General features: G+C 37.0%; 1 protein-coding gene across 1 annotated transcript; it reads left to right on the plus strand.

Moving 5' to 3' along the window:
• Positions 1 to 4,875: 4,875 nt before the first annotated feature.
• On the plus strand, positions 4,876 to 11,751 carry LOC141551444 (neutrophilic granule protein-like). Its single transcript, XM_074283103.1, has 4 exons — positions 4,876 to 5,129; positions 9,232 to 9,333; positions 10,438 to 10,530; positions 11,488 to 11,751. The coding sequence occupies exons 1-4, from the start codon at positions 4,956 to 4,958 to the stop codon at positions 11,611 to 11,613; spliced, it is 495 nt and encodes a 164-aa protein (XP_074139204.1). The 5' UTR covers positions 4,876 to 4,955; the 3' UTR covers positions 11,614 to 11,751.
• The last annotated feature ends 8,514 nt before the right edge of the window (positions 11,752 to 20,265 follow it).

The following is a 20,265-nucleotide window of genomic DNA, read 5'->3' on the forward strand; positions in this document are numbered from 1 at the left end:
GTTCTCCTCTCTACCACTCCCCAACTCTAATCCTTAGAGAAGCTGCTGTGGATTCATCTTCTAGGACAAGGCAGGAAATCTTGGGGGCTTAGGACTGGGTCCTCACCTCTATTTCCAGTACCCACTGACTGAAATCTGGCCTTTGTCATGGTCAATAAAGCTTTTCTAACGTTAGACTCTATCAGGCTCTTGGAAACCAACCTCCTCTACATAAAGGGGAGTCATTTATCCAGACCATTTTACCATGTTACTAAATCCAGGTATTCAGCCAGAGCTAGATCTGTAATATAACAGTGCTTTATTGATGCAAGACTACTTCACTTTAGGCAGACTCCTCTTACCAATAGGTACCTGTTAAAGCCTAAAATTTTACCCCCCTGCCCAGTCCTGTAAATGCTGTAGGAAAGGCTCACATCAGGCAGCTGGACAGCAAAATGGATAGAGTACCAGGCTTGGAATTAGGGAGACTTGAGTTCAAGCTCTGCAAACACTATTAGTTGTGGGACTCATGGCAAGTCACTGACCATCTCAGCTTCAGTTTCCTAAACTGTAAAATGGGGGTGGTAATAATGGCTACTTCCCAGGGTTATGACTATCAAATGAGATATTATAAGTAAGACACCTGGGAATGGGGCAAGGCACCAGTTCTTACCAGCACCAGCTTCAGCTAAAAGAAGAATTTGACAAAGTTTGTCATTCTAGCCTACCTTCTCAAAGCCCTTTCCCCCAGTGATGGGTAGGATCCATCTCCTTTTCTACCTCCTTTTACCTCCTTATACCATAGTCATATTCTTTTACTCTTTCCTCTCAGTGAAGTTTTGCTTTTAGGAAAGGGACATAAATACAATGAGATATTAATAGTTGATAATGGTTTAATATGCAATTCCTAGTAGAGAAATATGTTTATAGGAGAAAAACGCTTTATGCTAAAGGAATGAGGATTTAATGCTAAATTTTCAGAAACTAAAGCTTTCAAAAAATATAGGGACAGAAGGATACCTTCCTTAAGTTTCAGTACACCGCTTGTAGGTAATCATATATTATAATCCTCTGTGGGGTCACCACTAATTAATGTACTCTGAGTTTCTCATTTTTCTTTCTTTGTCTCTCTCTCTCTAGCTTTGTTTTTTTCATTTCTTTCTCTGTCTCTCTCTGTCTCTGTTTCTCTGGCTGTTTCTCTGTCTCTTTCTCTGTTTCTTTCACAAGCTTGTGGGATGAGGGCAAATAGAGAAGGAAGAATTGATCCCAACAGACTTGATTAGTACACTCAATTAGGACACATACATAGCTGCAATTTTTTTTAGGAAATCAAGGCTTTGGCAAACACGTTACCCCACAGCAGAGGAAGATGTCACTTTCCCAAGACCCTAGAAATCAAGAATGAGAAAGGCTCATGGTTCCAGAGTCAACCCCAGAGACCTCTTCTGTATCATAGTTTGCCTAACTTCTCTCTTAGGCTAAGGCCCAGCACCAGGCCTAGTCATCGTTCCATATCAGTTTAACAAAGACCAGAGCTGGCAGACCTTTCCAAGGCTTCCTTATTCACACTAAATTAAGAGATCAACGTAGGTTCCAGTACTGAGGTCAACTTAGTAAGTCTCAATCTCTCTGAGAGAGTTTTCTCATTTCTTTAATAACAACTAACACTCACATAGTACTTGACTTTTTTTCTTCTTATAATATTAGATTTTCCTTTTTTCAATAATTTTTTCTCTCCCTTCCATCCCCATGTAAGAAAATAAAAATCTTATAACCAATATACATAATCAAGCAAAAAATATACGTGCATTGGCCATGTATCCTGGTTTTATTTTTCTCATTTTGTAATCTTAGTCCATAACTTCACTGTCAAGTCATGGGCAACATATTTCATTATGGATACTTGAGAATCAGAATTATTAAGGCTTTCACAGTGGTTGCTATAAAATACTTAATTGTTTCAAAGTGCTTTATATGCATCATAGTGATTCCTATTACTATTGTCAAGTTGTAAAAATAATTCAAGGTCCGAAGTGGAGGAATAAAGTATTTTTAATCAAAATTACAGGGTAGAAAACCTGCCACAATGTCTCACCAGTAGATTTGATGGAGGAGGAAAGGAGGAAGGAGATAATATTAGATATCAAGGTCTGCTTTTGAGACTCCAGGATCCTTTGGCAAACTGAACAGAGAAAACTAGTTCATTCTGCCTGTTTTGCCCTTCATGCTATGGATCCCAGTGAAGATAATAAAGACATAGGAAGCTATTTTGGTGCATCCCCTAGATAGTAGAAATATGTGTTAAATCCAATATATGCATACATATTTATACAATTATACTGCACAAGAAAAATCAAATCAAACCAGTAAAAAAAAGAGAAGCAAAATAAAATGTAAGCAAACAACAACAAAAAAAGCATAAAAATGCAATGTTGTGAATTACACTCAGTTCCTATAGTCCTCTCTCTGAGTATAGATGGCTCTCTTCATCACTGAACAATTAGAACTAGTTTGAATCATCTCATTGTTGAAGAGAACCCTGTCCATCAGAATTGATCATCATATAATTTTGTTGTTGCTGTGTATAATGATCTCCTGGTTCTGCTTATTTCACTCAGCATCAGTCCATGTCAGTCTCTCCAGGCCTCTCTGTATTCATCCTGCTGCTCATTTCTTATAGAACAATATATTCTATAACATTCATATACCATAACTTATTCAGCCGTTCTCCAACTGATGGGCATCCATTCAATTTCCAGTTTTTTGCCACTACAAAAAGGGCTGCCACAAACATGTTTGTACATGTGAGTCCCTTTCCCTCCTTTAAGATCTCTTTGGGATATAAGCCCAGTAGAAACACTGCTGGGTCAAAAGGTATGCACAATGGGGCAGCTAGGTGGCGCAGTGGATAGAGCACCAGCCCTGAATTCAGGAGGACTGGAGTTCAAATGTGGTCTCAGACACTTAACACTCCCTAGCTGTGTGACCCTGGGCAAGTCACTTAACCCCAGCCTCAGGGGGAAAAAAAAAAAAAAGGTATGCACAGTTTGATAACTTTTTGAGAATAGTTCCAAACTGTTCTCCAGAAATAGATCTCTAGAAATAGTTTCAGTTTCTTCATCTGAAAATTGTCTGTTCATATCCTTTGACCATTTATCAATTGGAGAAAGGCTTGAATTATTATAAATTTGAGTCAATTCTCTAGATATTTCAGAAATGATGGCCATAATCTTTTTAAAATGATGCCCCAAACTGAACCCAATACATTAGGTTTTTTAATCCAAGACAGAGGATAATAGAGCTATTATCTCTTTTGTTTTGAGCATTATGCCACAATGAAAAGTCTGAAACCCAGTAGAAGACTCAGGTGAAGTGTGTGGTATGAGTCTGAAAAGCCAAGCAAAGGAAAGGTACATGAGCAGGGGGGGTTGTAGGACTAAGGAAGACAACAAAGTTTTACAAAATTTCCCCTTGGCTGAACTTAGTTTTGAAATACTGAGCATTGAGTTTGTCTGGAATAAGTTGAGAACCTCAAGTTTTTTGTGGGTTTTGTTTTTTTAATTAAGAAAATAGGATAAATCTTGCCTCAAATAAAGACATTATTCAAAAATAAGATCATTCATCTTTGTCCCTGTATTTGAAGAAGTGTGAAAGATGCCAGGATATATTTTCATTGGTCTCAAATCTGGCCCAATTTATTTCTCCAGTTTTTTAACACATTATTTCCCTTCACAAATTGTATAGTCTAGAAAGAATGCTGACTTATGGTGCCTCATACATGGTACTCAATCTCTGGTTTCTGGTGTTTGCCTGCCTCCTCACCCCTACTTTTCCTCTAAGGAGCAGCTCAGGAATCATCTTCCATATTGGTGGTATCAAATTCAAATATAAAGGAATTCCTCTGGGTTACACCTTGACTTAGAAAACCACACAAATAATAGATGTTTTCACACATTTTATTAAAGATTTCCCAATTACATTTTAGTCTGGTTCAGGCTGAATTCAGGAATTTTACTGGCCATTTATTGTTGGTTGTCTTCCAGTTTGATACTCTATCACAGGAAGACTTTCTTGATTCCTCAATGATATCCCCCAAATAATCTTGTATCAATTTTGTATAAACCTACAAATATCCAGGTTGTATCCCCAGCTAGATTATAAGCCTCTGGAAGACAGGGACTGTCTTTTAACTTTGTTTCTCCAATACTTAAGCACAGTGTCTATCACATAAAGGACTCTTCATAATGTTTATGGATTTATTGATTCCATCTCAACCCATCCTGTTAAATTAGATTAGTAGGAAATCTCTGTGGAATCAAAGTGGTCAAGGCTAATAGGACTGAGAAAGGGAACTGTGTTTTGATAGAAAAGAGCATTAGACTTGGTGTCAGAAAACCTGAGTTTAAATTCCTGCTCTGCCCACTTAGTGGCTGTGTGGCTTTAGACAAGTAACTTTGCCACTCAGCCTGATTTTCATAAAATGAGGTTTGTATAGGATTTATAAATTCATTGCAACAAATGAGATTTCAAAGTTTCCTTCTTAGTTCTCTTTAATGCTAGCAAAGGAGAATGTTAATAGGGTTGAGAGATTGGAAGAAAACTATGAAAGATTGATGGAAGTTAAGAAGATCTGCAATGTTAAATCCTGAAAGAGGTGCAGAAGTGGTTAAAAAAAAAAAAAAAAAAAAAAGGGATGAGCACACAAATTGCTTTACCTCAGCAGCTCTTGCTTGTTGTATTCAATACATAGACTTCTTGCCCAAGCTCATTTTCCTTTGGGGCCCCTCTTGACCAATTCTACTTACTTGAAATATTGGCCAATGGAAATCTATTGCAAAGAAAAAGAAAAGTCTCCAGTTTGGGGAAGATGCTCGGGAGGAGCTATTTCTTTTGATGTAAAAGAATTTGGACAGGTGTATAAATAGGAATCTCTGATAGACTGGGAAGTATCTGTCCTGAACTTAAGAAGAAAAAGGATGGGGAGTACTTGGAAAGTCCTGCTGCTGCTGGGCCTGGCTACAGCAGTCATAGCTAGACCTAGAAAAACGCTGACCTTCAAGGATGCTTCAGTCCTGGCTGCACGCAAGTTTAATCAGAACTTAAATGAAGGAGCAAAGTATCGTGTTGTAGAGTCCAGTATCTCCACTCCAGTGAGTATACAGTGGTATTCCTGGGGGTCTATGTGTTAGGGGCAAGGAGAAACCACAAGAATACATGAAACTGTTGGGCAGTAGATTATAATGGAAAGTGCTGAACTTAAATCTGGGTTCCTGACCCAGCGCTGAAATTGAATTGTATGATTTTCTACAAATATCTACAGTATTGAAGGGCCAGTTAGAGAGTGCAGTGGATAAAGTTCTGGACATGGAGTCAGGAAGATTCATCTTTCTAAGTTCAAATTTGGGCTCAGATACTTAACTGTTTGCCTCAGTTTCCTCATCTGTAAAATGAGCTGGGGAAAGAAATGGCAAAGCACTCCAGTGGTCTTTACTAAGAAAACCCCCAAAAAAGAGTCACAAAGAATCAAATGTCTGAAGTGATCAAACAACAACAAAAAAGTATTTAAGTCTTTGTTGAACAGCTTAGAGGTGGTCATTTTTGTTCAGAGGTCAATGAAGCCAGCTTTGTCTATCACTGCTACAGAAGAACAGTATGGTAGAATGGAAAGAACCTTTGATTTGGGGTCAAAGACACAGAGTTCTCTTATTTACACCCTGTAAAAACTTGAAACAAGTTATGTAACCTCTCTAGATTTTATTTTCCTCAGCTATAAAATAAAGAAATTGGATTAAAACAATATTCTTCACCTTTCTATCTGTGTCATGGGCTAGTCTGAGGAAGCCTTTTGAGCCCTTCTCAAAATCATGTTTTTAAATAACAGAAAGAAAAGCTAAATTTCAGTTAGATATTAAATAGAGTAAAGATGTAATTTTTTCCTTTCTGAGTTCACAGACCCTTTGGGAATCTGGAGACCAAGGTTAAAAATCTTTGAGCTCTAAAGTCCCCCTCAGGTCTTAATTCCATGAGTCATTTCCAGGACCTAGAATGGGGACAAGTCAAAAGTAGCTCCTCATCTTTTTGTTTCCTACCTCAACACCATACCAAAGTGACCACAGCTTAGATCTCAGCATCCCTCAAAATGACAAGAGCCTGAACTCTGAAACTCCCTTTTCTGATCATAATAAGTTCTATCCTTCCAACTCTTTTATTCCCTTATTCCTTCCTAACCTGTTCTTTGCTCTTATAAGAACATGTGCTATTTTGATTTATTCCTTTTTTCTCATCTATCAATCAGATTCCAGATTGATTTCCTTCTCTACCTAGACTAAAGGGCTGTATTTCCCAGAGATTTCCCTTGATATAATGTAAGCTCTTGGAAGGCAAGGATTATCTTATTGTTCCTTCCTATGAAAACATGGGTTTCTTGAAAATAGAAACCATCTTGCTTTTCTATTTGTATCTTTAGCATTTTCCACAGAATAGTTTAATAAATATTTTTCATCCATTCATTATATAAATTCATAGCTTTGAATTATCTCTGTTGACATCTCATCCTTTTTTAGACTATGAAGATCTAGGAGGTCAAGGACTATGTAATTTAAAAATTGAATCTTTTAAACTTTTGTATCAGTACCTGACATGGTGGTCTAAAGCCAATAAGTACTATGTGTGTGTATTAAGATGTATATATGTGTATGTATGCATCCATATATGTATATAATGGGTATATATGTATATATGATATGTATATATGATATGTATATAATATGGTTGGTTGATTTTAATTTGATCTGGAATAGTTTTGAAGGGCAAAAAAAAAATCACATAAGACTTGCCTGAGGAGTTAATGAAGTGGGCAGGGGAGTCTTCACTTGTGCCTTAGTGACTAAAACAAATTTTTGGCCAATAGTAGAGGTTCAGATCATTAATACATAGAAGGAAATAATCATCTAGGGCTTCACATATATAATAGTTATGATTTCAAATGCTTAAATACCAATATCAATATGCAAAGTACAAGTTATTAAAAAGCAAAATAGAAATTTTAATGTGAAGAAGTAGAGCCTCATGGGTATCACCAAGGATTGGTGGGCTAAGACTTGTGCCTTGGAATACAGAAATATGGTATGTTTTTGAGCTCAGATTTCATTTGTTTTGCCTGGTCTTGGTGGATAAATATAGGAGCACTAGTAGGAAATTGTAGAGAAGCAGACTTAAGCTCCATGTTAGAAAAAAAGATCTTCCTAGTACTTAGAACCATTCAAAAGTGAGGTGGGCTGCCTTGGAAGGTGATAGGTTACTCCTCTCGGAGACTTTCAAAGGAAGATGAGATGATAACATGTCAGATACACTGTACATGGGTCTAAAAAGTTAAGTATGGGGGGCTAGATGGCCTCTGAGGAGATCAGCTTAAAACTGAGGTATTCTGTAATCCTTTTCTTATCAGCTAAGAGAATCCATTTTTCCACTGACTTCCATCTCTACCCTCCTCCCTCTACCTCCCAAGCCAAAGCTTACCTTATAAATTAAAATAAACTACCTAGTGATGGTTCTGATGATAGCACCTCTCATAGAATCAGGTAGCCAGAGATGCTTCTATCACCCACTTTTGCTGTTCGTATATCATTTAGACCCCACTGAAGAGAATTAAAAGTCAGCTCAGATAGTATGATTCAGATCCACAAACTCTCAGGATTCAGTTCACTTCTATTAAGTGCCTACTATGTACTATGTATACCATACCAGAAAGGACAAAGTTCCTGTCCTCAAGGGATTGACCTTCTTTTGGGGGAACTTACATTCAGATAAATTATAATACATTAAAACTGATCTCACAACCATAAACAGTATTTACTCCCTTGATGGTATATACTAGGTATACGTGTGTCTTCATGATGGAAGACAGCTCAGCCTTGAATCCAGACTGGGAAAAACAACTATGGATGCTTACTCTGCCCAGGAAATGTCTTAGTCACTCTATCTCGCTTAGCCTCTCTTCCTCCTTCCTCATATTCATCCTATTTTCTCATACTTGGGCACACCTAACTCCATCTACCACAAGTCTCCAGGTCTCATCCAACTCCACCAGCACAGAGCAACTACATGGCTATTCCACTTTCCGAACCATCAATCTGCCTACTTCCTAAATGTCCCATGTAATACTGAAATGTAACCACTCCCTTCCCTAGTTACTCCCAAAATGATGAGAGTAATATCAGGGACAGTCCTACAAGCATAAGACAAATCTATGGTCCTCTTAGCAGAAGTAGTAAGACCTGGATTCACATCCTGTTTCACACTAGCTGTGTGACTCCAAGCAAATTTCTGAGAGGGTTGGACTTTGATGGTCTCTAAGATCCTTTCCAGTTCTAAATCTATTATAATTATAGCTATCATGTGTACGGTACTATAAGGTTTTTCAAAGTGCTTTACATATGCTAACTCCTTTGAATCTCCAAGAACCCTTTGAGATAGGTGCTCTTATTATTCCCATTTTACAGATGAAGCACAGAGAGGTTAAATTCCTTGCCTATGGTCACACTGTTGGGGAGGGGAAGATAAGGAAGGTGTGTGTCTTTGTTGTTGTTCAATTGGGTGTTTTCTTAGCAACAATCCTGGAGTAGTTTGCCATTTCCTTCTCTGGCCCATTTTACAGATAGAGAAACTGAGGCAAACAGTGTTACGTGGCTTGCCTAGGTTCACACAGCTAGTGTCTGAGGCTAGATTTGAACTTAAGAACATCAATCCTCTGATTCCAGGCCCAACACTCTATGTACATGGCTTCACCTCGTTGCCTTATGAACCTGAGTCTTTCTGACTCAAGTGTACACCTTTCTAATACTCTGAGAGACAGACTCTCAGCAAATTCTTTACTTGTTTATATTGTTTATTTCAAAAGATTTGTGATTTCATTGGCATAGGTACCCTGCCTTACTTTTGTTGCTTCCTCCACTCCCTCTTTCCATATAAACTATGACTCAGCTATATTTCTTGACCTTCCATGGCTAAAATAATTCTTATCTTGTGGTTACTCTTCTGGTGATGGACTTCCTTATAGCTAGCCCAACTGGCCACTTTCCACTGACACAAGCCCACTGAGTCTCAAGTCTTTCCAGGCAGAAACTGTGCTCTGATAGTACAGCTTTGAGGAAGACAGGATCACCTTCAGACCATAATGGGGCATGGAATTAGGACCTTGGAGTATGAGACCTTTGTTGACCCTGATTTTTTTTTTTAACTCTGATGTTTTAGGACTCAGCTCTCGTGTTACAACTGAGATTCAGAATAAAGGAAACAGAGTGTTCTTCATCAGAGAGGCAAGATGCAGAAACCTGTGCCTTCAGAGATAATGGAGTGAGTATCATTTGGCTTTGGAGGTAGCCTCTGGAGCTTTCTGTGATTCCCCAGGATGGGTTCTCATTGCAGAAATTTACCTTGTCTCACTTCATTGTTGAAACTTTAAGTTGTAAATACTCCCCCATTCTTGGGTCACTGTGCTCTCTTTCTAGAAATTATAACTACCACACTTGGCATCTGAACAACCCATAACCTCTTTTTTTAAAAAAGTTTTATTGATGATTTTGTTTCTTATACCATAATTCCTAATATATAGCACTCTCAGTAGAGCCCTTTTTTATATGCTATATTTACCATCTGTGTTCCCCTGTCCCTCATCTCTACTGATATTATGATATCACTTGTCCTCTGCAACCAGAATTAATTATTGCATTTATTCCAAACTCAAGTCTTCTAGTAACATGTAATTTTCCCTGATAAATAATTGATTGACACAGAATGGCATATAGATGAGAAGTACCTTTGAGGTTCTTTGGGTCCAAATTTCCACATGAGGTGATGGGCATAAAGAAGGGGAATGATTGACTTAGGATCATACAGAAAAGTTGAGAAATATGGCAGACTTGTACTGGTAAATGTTTAACAACTGACTTTCCCCCTTTCCACAAAATATACACACTTAAATTTAATCTGCATTCTTAGTATTTTCTCCATCAGTTTCTTAAGTTTAGACAATAAGTTAAACATAAAATCAATCTCTGATTTGTCATTTTGCCCACTTCTGAAGTATAAATGCTCACTCTGAAAATTTAGCAATCAGCTATTATGAGAGCAATTTGAGCTAGCTCCAGTACACCTCTGACTGGAAAAATAGGCAAGAGAACTGAATGGTTTCTATTCTCAATTTTTTCACCAAATCTGTGTGACTTTGAGTAAGTTATTGAATATCTCTTTCTTCTTCATAATGAAGAGCTTGAATTAAATAATCTATTCCTTCACTTCTGATGTTCTTTCTTTTTTGGATTGGTTGAATATCTGGACTGAATTTCTATCTTTGCTATAAAGCAAGGGAGAGGAGCCAGACAGTAGACTATACTTCCTGAGAGAGGATGAGAAGTATTTTTCTAACTTTCATACATTTCTTCCCTCTTTCCTAATCAGTTGGAAAAGGAATGCACGGCAAATTTCACCAGCCTATCTCGTTTTGGACTCCATTCTGTGGAATGCAATGACATTGGCAATAACAATAATCAGGTAAGTAATCAGTAGGTTTGTTGTAGAAATGCAAGCCAAGATTGGGAGTTTCGAGCTCCTTTTTGTTTTTTTTTGTTTTGTTTTGTCAAACTGGCCCAAGACAAGAATCTAACTGGGGTAACTCCCTAGATTTCAACTCAGATCTTCAGAAATCTTAACATAAAACCTTGATGGAAAACTAACATCTCAGGAAACAGGAAGTCCTGCCTCACATAGACCTAAGATACTAAGAAATGTAAATCTAGATTTACCAAAAAGAAAAACTGTGGACAAGCCAGAAAATTTTAAAATATTCTGACCAAAGATCTCATCAGATTTGTTTATTCAAGGAAAATGAACTGAAACTGATCAAGTTTGTGGTCTTTGTGAATTGCCAAAAGTTGGTCAGCCATACTTTTCCACTATTATGGCAAGGGTCCTTTAGCTGCCATTCTGCTTTTCCCCTTTTGACTCTGCTGGAGTTATGTTTGAGTCCCATCTCCACCATTTACAAACTGAGTGACTTTGGATAATCTCTTTCTGTCTCAATTATCTGCTCAGTCAAAAAAGAAGGAAGGGGTGGACTGGATAAACTCTAAGGTTATCTCTAGTTTAACATTCTGGAATTGTGAGCTGAAATATGTGTCTATATAATATAATAAAGAAAACTCAGGTTTGGGAATTGGGAAATGTGTTCTATACTTACACTAATCAATGAATTTAGATTATCAAGCTATTCAGTAAAATCCTATGAATGTGTTATGGATTCTTTATATTATGATTGTACATTTGGAGAGTACTTTGGCAGTTACAAAATACTTGGACATATTTTATCCTATTTGATTCTTGCAGGTATGTGAGTATGATTGCTCCAGTCTTTTTTATTATCATCTGTGAATACGGGGCATTGTGGAAAACTTTAGATTCCATCTTGCTTCCCAAAGACTCACATTATTAATTTGTATTTTCCCCCTTCAGACTGTTCGTTCTAAAAGATCTATATCTGATGGAGTCATAGATACCAGCTCCCTTCCACCCAGGATTAGAGACATGTATGAGCGGGCCAAATATGACATCATAAGCAGAATCCTGAGTAACTTTTGAGGAAAAGAATTACAATGGAGTCAGTGAAATGGAGAAACTTTTAGTCACTATGCCTTTATCCCTCTCCTCCACTTTGACTGGGAAAATCTTCCTTCTTTGTTTTGACTGGAAAATAAATAAAAATTGCAATTAAAACTCTTTAGAGTTGTCAATTTTTACTTTGGAGTCTATGGTCATATTTCCTCTAACTCTAGCACAGATCTGGAACAAATTTCTTTTAAGACTTTTGATTTAATTAAAATATTCAATTTAATAATTGTTTCTCCTTTCCACCTTTCCCCATCCTCATTAGAGGAAAAAAAAGAAATCTCTTAGTAACAGATATGAATATATTCAAATAAAATGGATTCCCAAGTAGGTCCTATTAAAAAAAAAAAACATAGCTCATTCAGGATGTAGGTAACACTTCATTATCGGTCCTTTGGAACTGTGGTCAATTCAACAAATATTTTTATTAAATACTCACTATGTGCTAGGCGCTGTGTCAAGTGCTGGGAATACATAGGTATCTGCTTACAAGGAGACAATACTAATATGTTAGAATATATTGTTAGATAATAACAATAGTTATTATATAATACATATTGGCATTACATAAAAACACATAATAGAAAATATTCATCACTAATAATAATAGCTAATATTTATATAGTGGTTTAAAGATATTTTACAAAAATCTCATTTTGTTCACAACAAACCTGGCAGGTAAATGCTAATTAAGCCCAATTGATAGGTTAAGAACTTGAGACAGACAGAAATTAAGCTGACTTACAGCTAGATATATCTGTCTAGAGTTGAATTCAGATCATCCTGACTCCAGGTCCACCTCTATCCCAACTGTGCCAACTATCTGCAAACAATTATTTATAATTGAGTTATTTAAAATTAATTAGAAATAATCAACAGAGGCAGAACTAGCATTAAGGGGAATTGAAATAGTATTCTTATAGAGGGTGAAGTTCTATATGGGATTTGAAGGAAGCCAGAGAATCCAAGAGACAGATGAAGCAAGGGGAAATTCTAGTAATGGGGAACAGACAGTGAAGATGGCCAAAATAAGCAGCAGAATTGATAATGGATTACAGAGTGTGGAGAGTAACAAGGTTTAAGAAGATTGGAAAGGTAAGATGGGAGGTAGGGAATGAAAAGCTTTGACTGTCAAACAGAGGACTTTGTATTTAGTTCTAGAAGTGATAGGAAACCCCTGGAATTCATTAAGTTAGAGGGATGACATGGTCCAATGCACAGTTTAGGAAAATCACTTTAGTAGCTGAATGGAAGATGATTGCAGGGAGGAGAGATTTGAGGCAAGCAGAGCCAGCAGGCTAGTACAATAGTAAGGGTGTGAGGTGATAGCAGGAGTGTGATAGCAGTAAATGGGCCATGGCAGCCAATTGGATGTGGGGTGAGATGTAGGGAGGAGTCAAGAATGGCATTTAGCTTAGAAGAATGATGTTGCCCTCCCCATACATAAGAAATTTAGGAAAAGGAAAGGGCCTAATAGGCTAATAGTAAAATAATGAGTTCATGAGTATATATTATATTATATAATTTATCAAATATATTCCATAACAGTGAGCATAATAATCAATTCATTAGCATATATATTTTATATTGCATATAATATGTCCTATATTGTATAATATAATCATGATATAATATATATATATAATATAATATAATATAAATAATGAGTTCAATTTTGAATGTGCTGTTAGTTTAAGATATCTATCCAGTTTGACATACCCAGTCAAGTGCATTCAAAATTGTTTGCATTTACAATGATCATTACTTTTTATTGTATGAATTGTATTCCTGCTTCTGTTCCCTTCACTCTGCATCACAGAAAAGTGTAACAGATTCAACTTTTCAGGGGAATGGCAAGCACCAAGAGGCAGAGAGAATGAGAGATCTTGTGCAAGAGATTACAGTGTTCCTAAGGCCAAGTTCAATATGATGGAAGAGGGGAGGATACTAGAATTAGAAAAATGCTAGAGATACCCAAGGAGTCATGTGGCTGTGTATAGCTTGCTTTGTGTATATTGGTTTGCATATTATTTCCCCCTTAAATTGTAAGCTCCCTGAGGACAGGAATTGTCAGTAACTTCTTTTGGTATTTTCAGAACTTAGCACTGTGCCTGGTACATGTCAGGCACTAAATGTTTATTGAGTGATTACATATTCTACTATCCCTAGGGAGAAAACTTTCAAGGGGCTGTCCTTGCCAGTCTCTCTTTGAGGTGCCATGGTCCACATGGCTGGATCTACCCATAGGCAGAATAGATGGCTGCCTACATGGTGGGCTGGGAAGAGGGAGTGCTACAAGCCCTCTTGAGCCAAAATACCTTCCTGTGACCTGCCCTTAATGCCTGAATCCCTACCAGTGGAGATATTAATTGAGGCAAAATAGATGGAAACTTTCAAATAAAATGCATATGTGTTAAACATAAGATTAGTTGTATCCAATGAAAATGAATAGAGTAAATTGTTTTCTAATACTCTATGCCCTGAGGAATCTGACTCAGGATGAGGATATTTGAGAGTGGTCAGGGAGAATACCAGCCTTGAAACATATGTTACTATAAGAAGCAACAGTTTATACCTTAGGGCTGGAGAATGCCTGGAAGGAAAGGTAGGGATGTGTATGTGTTTGTATGTATTCATAGGTGCATGTATATATGTGTATGTGTGTGTATAATCATACTGAGACAGACCCTCATGGCCCTGCCCAATGCTTTGTCTGATTCTCACTTTCACAGGCTAAGGGGCTTCCTATCTTGTGACTGGGCTCTGTCATGAATGAGTCCAAATGCACCCCCCCAACTCTTCTCCAGCTCTCCAAAGGAATGAATGAGCCAGAACCGTAGCACCTCAAAGACCAGCTGGCAAGGACAGCCCTTTTCTCCCTGGGGATGGTAGAAGAAGGATGTTAATCACTCAATTAATGAACATTTAGCACCTTCTATGCACCAGGCACAGTGCTAAGTGCTAGGGATACAAAAAGAGGTTACAGACAGTTCCTGCCTTGAAGGAGCTTACAATCTAATGATATATATATATATATATATATATATATATATATATATATATATATATATATATATATATATATGTATGTATATACACAATCTATACAAAGCAAGCTATATAGAAGATAAAAAAGAAATAACAATTTAAAATTAGAATTAAAATGAGCTAGGGAAGCCTCACAGTAAAAGTTGGGATTGATTTAAAGCAAGTTAGGGATGTCAGTAGTTAGAGCAAAGGAAGAACATTTTAATTAATGATGCACAGTCAGAAAAGACATGTCCTGGGATATGGTTCAACTTTTCTTTCAGATGAAATGGCTTTATATTGTGGTGGCAAATACTTAGGTCACTCTTGATGAGCTTGATTCCAGAGAGCAGAACCAGAAGCGGAAAGAAGGAAGTCTTAGAGAAATAGATTCCTGCAGGAAGAAACGAAAAGCTTCCCAAACCTTAGAACTATCCGAAAAATAAAATGAATTGTCTCAGATAGCAATGGGTTACCCCCTTCCTGGAGATTTTCAAGCAGAGGTCAGATGATCACTTCTCAAGGACCCTGTAGTGGTGATTCCTATTCAGGGATGGATGGTGATCTCTGACATCCCTTCTAACTCTGAGATTCTACATTTGTCCAGGACCAGAGTTAGAACCCAGAAAGTTAAATGGTTGATCAAGGCCACATTGAAAATTGTGAAGGAGTTTTGAAACCAGGACTTTTGACTCCTGATCTGTTACACCATACTGAAGATGGTGGAAATAAGGCGTGATCTCACAGATCATCCCTGAAAGGAGGCCAGTTCCTGGTCATTTTAATAAATTCCTTCTAATAATTAATCATGATTCCATGTCTGTGATGGGCTCTAGCCAGAGGGAGAAGTTATCCAGAGCATGGGTCAAAGTGGATCCTTCAAGGCAAAAGGACTTCCCCATTTCCAAGTCCACTTCCCCACCCTCATCCAGAGCACAGACCATCATCTTGAGCATTGAGGCAATAGGTTTGCCAATGCTTGAATTTCCTGAGTGGGTTCTTTGGTAAGTTGCAGATATTTGTGTCCTAACTTAATGTCCCCAAATAAGTTGATGTAGCCACCTCTTCTTTCTCCATCAGCCCTCATTCTGTTCCATAGCACGAGAAAGGAGAGACTAACAAAGCATACTGATCAGAGGATGCCCTTGCCTTTAAAACCACAGCATTATTTCTTCTAACAGGAATGTGGGGGAAATGTCCTTGGAAGAAAGTTGTGGGGTGAGAGTATGGATGATAACCAGTCTATTAGGACCTTATTTTTTCTGCTGCCTTACTTTTTTCTTGCTCTCTTCTTCCTTTTCTAACCTGAGCAGATGATGTTTCTTGATTTTTTTTTGTGGATTCTAAGTGCTGCCCTTAAGGACCTTGCCCTCTGGTCCTCAGCTGGTCTGTTTTTTTTGGCCTGAGACCAAGCACTGCTTGGGACCAACCCCACCCCAGTTGTCTCTCTTATTCTTTGTCCCAAAAGTTCAGAAATTCAGGACAGAAGGTAAATTTTTATAGCTATATTTACCAAACATGAGGAGGAGAGCACTTTCAGCTAGCACAGGACCCTGTTGCTCTATCAAGAAAATGATTGTCTCTCTTCAGATTCAGGCCAGGTAGACAGAGCAGAACTGGGGACAGGACTAAGTGCTAGAAACCCAACCTCACTAACCATTCACAAGTTTGACAAAAGTCTGGTGAGCTTATCTTAGAGTTACAGGTGTTTAGCTGAAAGGGACCTTGGTGATCATAGTCCAATTCTTTCATTTATAGATAAAGAAATTTAGTCTCAGAGAGGAAAGGGGCTCATACAAAGGTCACACAGGTGGTGAATAATCTCCAAAACTCAGGTTCACTAACTACAAGTTAAATCTTTCCAATAACCATAATCCCTTTCAGCATCTTCCAGGTTTTTTTCTTCTTGATCTTAGTGGGAACCTGCTTCTTCTGCCAAGAGGCCATAGTTTTGAGGAAGGCATCATCTGCCATGTTTTTCTAATACTTCAGCTCTTCTCAATTCTTTTTTTCCTCTGCTAGTCTTGACAGATTATGCTTCTTTTTTTGGAGAGGGTTTCAACATTGACCCCTGCAAAACCTTGTGTTCCAAATTTTCCCCTCTCCCCCCCCATTCCATTTCCTAGATGGCAAATACTCCAATATATGTTAAACATGTTAAATATATGTTAAATCCAATATATGTATATATATATGTATGTGTGTGTATATGTATATATATATATATATATATATATATATATATATATATATATATATATATATATATATTTACACAGTTATCTTGCTGCATAAGAAAAATAAGATCAACAAGGGAAAAAAATGAGAAAGAAAACAAAATGCAATAACAAAAAGAATGAAAATGCTACATTGTGATCCACACTTGGTTCCCACAGTCCTCTCTCTGGGTGTAGATGGTTCTTTTTATTACAAGATAATTGGAACTGGTCTGAATCATCTCATTGTTGAAGAGAGCCACATCCATCAGAATTGATTATTGTATAATCTTATTGTTGCCATGTATAAAGATCTCTTGGTTCTGCTCACTTCACTCAGCATCAGTTCAGGTAAGTCTCTCCAGGTTTCTCTGAAATCATCCTGCTCGTCATTTCTTATAGAACAATGATATTCCATAATATTCATATACCACAATTTATTCAGTCATTCTCCAATTGAGGGGCATTCACTCAGTTTCCAATTTCTTGCCACTACAAAGAGCTGTCACAAATATTTTTGCACATATGGGTCCCTTTTCTCCTATAAGATCTCTTTGGGATATAATCCCTGTAAAAACACTGCTGGATCAAAGGGTATGCACTATTTGATAACTTTTTGAGCATAGTTTCAAACTGCTCTCCGTGATGGCTGGATCTGTTCACAACTCCACCAACAATGTACGTGTCTCAGTATTACCACATTCCCTCCAACATCAGTCATGATATTCCCCTGTCATCTCAGCTATAAATTATGCTTCTTGACTTGGTTATAGATGCTGACTGCCTTTGATTCAGCCTCCTAATGCTGTGGTTTTGCAAAGATATGGTCCTCAGCTAACTTGTTCTTGGAGGACCTATAAAACCAACTCCCTCTCATTCATTTCTTGAGAGATTTATGCAGGAAGAAGGGGACTCTACAAGATGTGAGCCAAGGGACAGAAATAACAGTATCAAGAAGACAGCCAGGATTTGAAGGGATACAGGAATGTAGAAAATCTAATACATCATTGGTATGAACTCATCCGATTTGCAAAACAATATTGGAGTTATACTAGAAAACTGACCAAATTGCTCATACTCTTTAACCAATTGATACTACGCCTGTACATATGCTTCAAGAAGACCAATGACAAAGTTATTAGAATATTTGTAGCAACATTTTTTGTCATAATATAAAAATTCAAAAACACAAATTAGGTGCCTCTCATATGTTCAGTAGCTGAGCAAATTTTGCTTCATGAGAAATGATGAATCAGGGGAATCCAGATATCTTGAAAGACTTATTTGAGTTGATTCAGAACAGATGCAAGAGAACAGAACACATGACCAGAAGAACATAAAGGAAAACAACACAAAAGATACAGAATTAAAATCAAAGCTATGACTTCATTTCTGCTTCCCTCCAGCATCTCATTACAGCCTCATCTCTCCCAGGCCTCTGTACTTTGTGAAAATGGAAATATATCCAATACTCATTTTTAGCATCATTTATAGAAATTGTCACTTGTTAGCTTAAGAACACAAAAATGTATTATGTAGAATTTGGTTTATTTCCCAAGTTATCATGTTTCATGGAAGCATAGAATTTTAAAGTTATAAAGGATCTTGAGAGAGATGTTAACTGGTTCAACTTTCTGTCTGTGATAATAATAATAAACCAACCCCTGAGCTTATGTGATTCTCTGAGACTCATGATGCTTATTTGTTGTATACCACTACTAGGCTTGTACCCCCCAAAAAATTAAAGAAAAAAGGGAATGATTTATATGTTTAAAAATAAATTAATCCCAATTCTTGTTTTAGGCCTCCCCCCCAAGAAACCAAAGAAATGTTCTCCTTTGGAGGAACAGATAAACAAATTGTGGCATATGAATGTGCTGGAATGTTATGTCATGAAATGATAAAATAGGCATTTCAGAGAAAACTTGGAGGACTTCTATGAAATGATGCTAAGTGAAATAAGCAGAACTAGGAGAACAATTTATACAGTGATAATAGAGAAATATTATAGAGGAAAAAAAACCTTAGAAAGACTTTTAAACTCTGATCAGCAGCCTTTATTAGTAAAGCAAGAATCTAAAAGATTGAAGATGATATAAGCCACGGGAACCAGGGTGCTATGCATAGAATCAGGAAGACTTTAGCATAAATCTGAGGTTAAGTCACTTAACTCTGTTTGCTTCAGTTCCTCATCTGTAAAATAACCTGTAGAAGGAAGTACAAACTACTTTGCCAGGGCAGAACTTTATCCACCAAACCACCTAGTTGTCCCTAAAGGTAAATAGGATCAATTTTCAAAGACATAGAATCAATCCAATCATTTTGCCTTACAAGGTTGTTGTAAAGATCAAATGAGAAAATACTTATAAAGTGCTTAACACAGTGCTTGGCACATTATAGATACTTAATAAATCCCTCAGGGGATAAATTTAAAATGCAGTAAGTGACATATACTTATTAAATTGGCCATTGTGAGAATTTGTTTTGCTGGAGTGTACATATATGTATTGGGAAGGGTTTTTTTTTAATATTTTTGTTTTCTAAAAAATAATTCAAAATTCTTCAAAATTTTGCATGGGAAGGATAGATTAAAGATTTAAAGATTTTAAATAATGATAATCATTTTGTAATTCCTACCTCATGGGGCTGATAAGAAGAACAATCTTTGTAAATTCTAGTGCTAAAGTAATATGAAGAAGAAGGAGGAGGAGGAGAGGAACAGAAAGAAGAGGAGGAGAAGAAAAAGGAAGGAGAAAGAATGTGCTTCTGATCCTGGCATCATAGCCATCAACTCAGTTTGAAATATCATATAGGAGATTCAAATCTTCAATGAAAGATTAAAAAATTATCATGATATTAAAGTATTATAAGAAAAATCCTCCATTTTCTCCTCTATAGGTCCATATTAATCATAGGAGGTAGGTGATATAATCCAAAGAGCCTTAAATGTGAGGTCAGAGAGCCCAGAATGGATTGGAGTCCTAACTCTGTAGCTCATTAGCTATATGAGTTAGGTTATTGTGTAATCCCTCTGACTTCAGTTTCCATATCTGTAGAAGGAAAATGGATTAGGAGACTCCTTGATCAATAAATTTGTAATTAAAGGGTGTGAGTATGTATAGAGAGTTGCTTGAGGAACTGTAGACATCCCATTAGTACCTTTCTTGGTACTTGGACTTGGAGAACTATAGCTTGGGATTCAGAGATGAGAACTGGATTTAAGATGATTAACTGACTGGGACTCAAAAGGAAAAATCCTTATCTTTGTGCTGATGAATATAGTAAGCATTTAATAAATACATAATTTAATAAAATAAATAGTAAGCATTTAATAAATTAATTAAATTTAATAAAGTAGATTGACTGAAGGAAGAATTAGAGA

This window comes from Sminthopsis crassicaudata, chromosome 1 (genome assembly GCF_048593235.1).
Source record: "Sminthopsis crassicaudata isolate SCR6 chromosome 1, ASM4859323v1, whole genome shotgun sequence".
NCBI lineage: Eukaryota > Metazoa > Chordata > Mammalia > Dasyuromorphia > Dasyuridae > Sminthopsis > Sminthopsis crassicaudata.

What these genes read in the sequence shown, in the direction of transcription:
- LOC141551444 (XM_074283103.1), top strand. Translation starts at nt 4,956, where the DNA reads ATGGGGAGTACTTGGAAAGTCCTGCTGCTGCTGGGCCTGGCTACAGCA. An exon ending in AGTCCAGTATCTCCACTCCA is followed by an intron (nt 5,130 to 9,231) that starts GTGAGTATACAG and finishes CTGATGTTTTAG; the next exon opens with GACTCAGCTCTCGTGTTACA. An exon ending in GTGCCTTCAGAGATAATGGA is followed by an intron (nt 9,334 to 10,437) that starts GTGAGTATCATT and finishes TTTCCTAATCAG; the next exon opens with TTGGAAAAGGAATGCACGGC.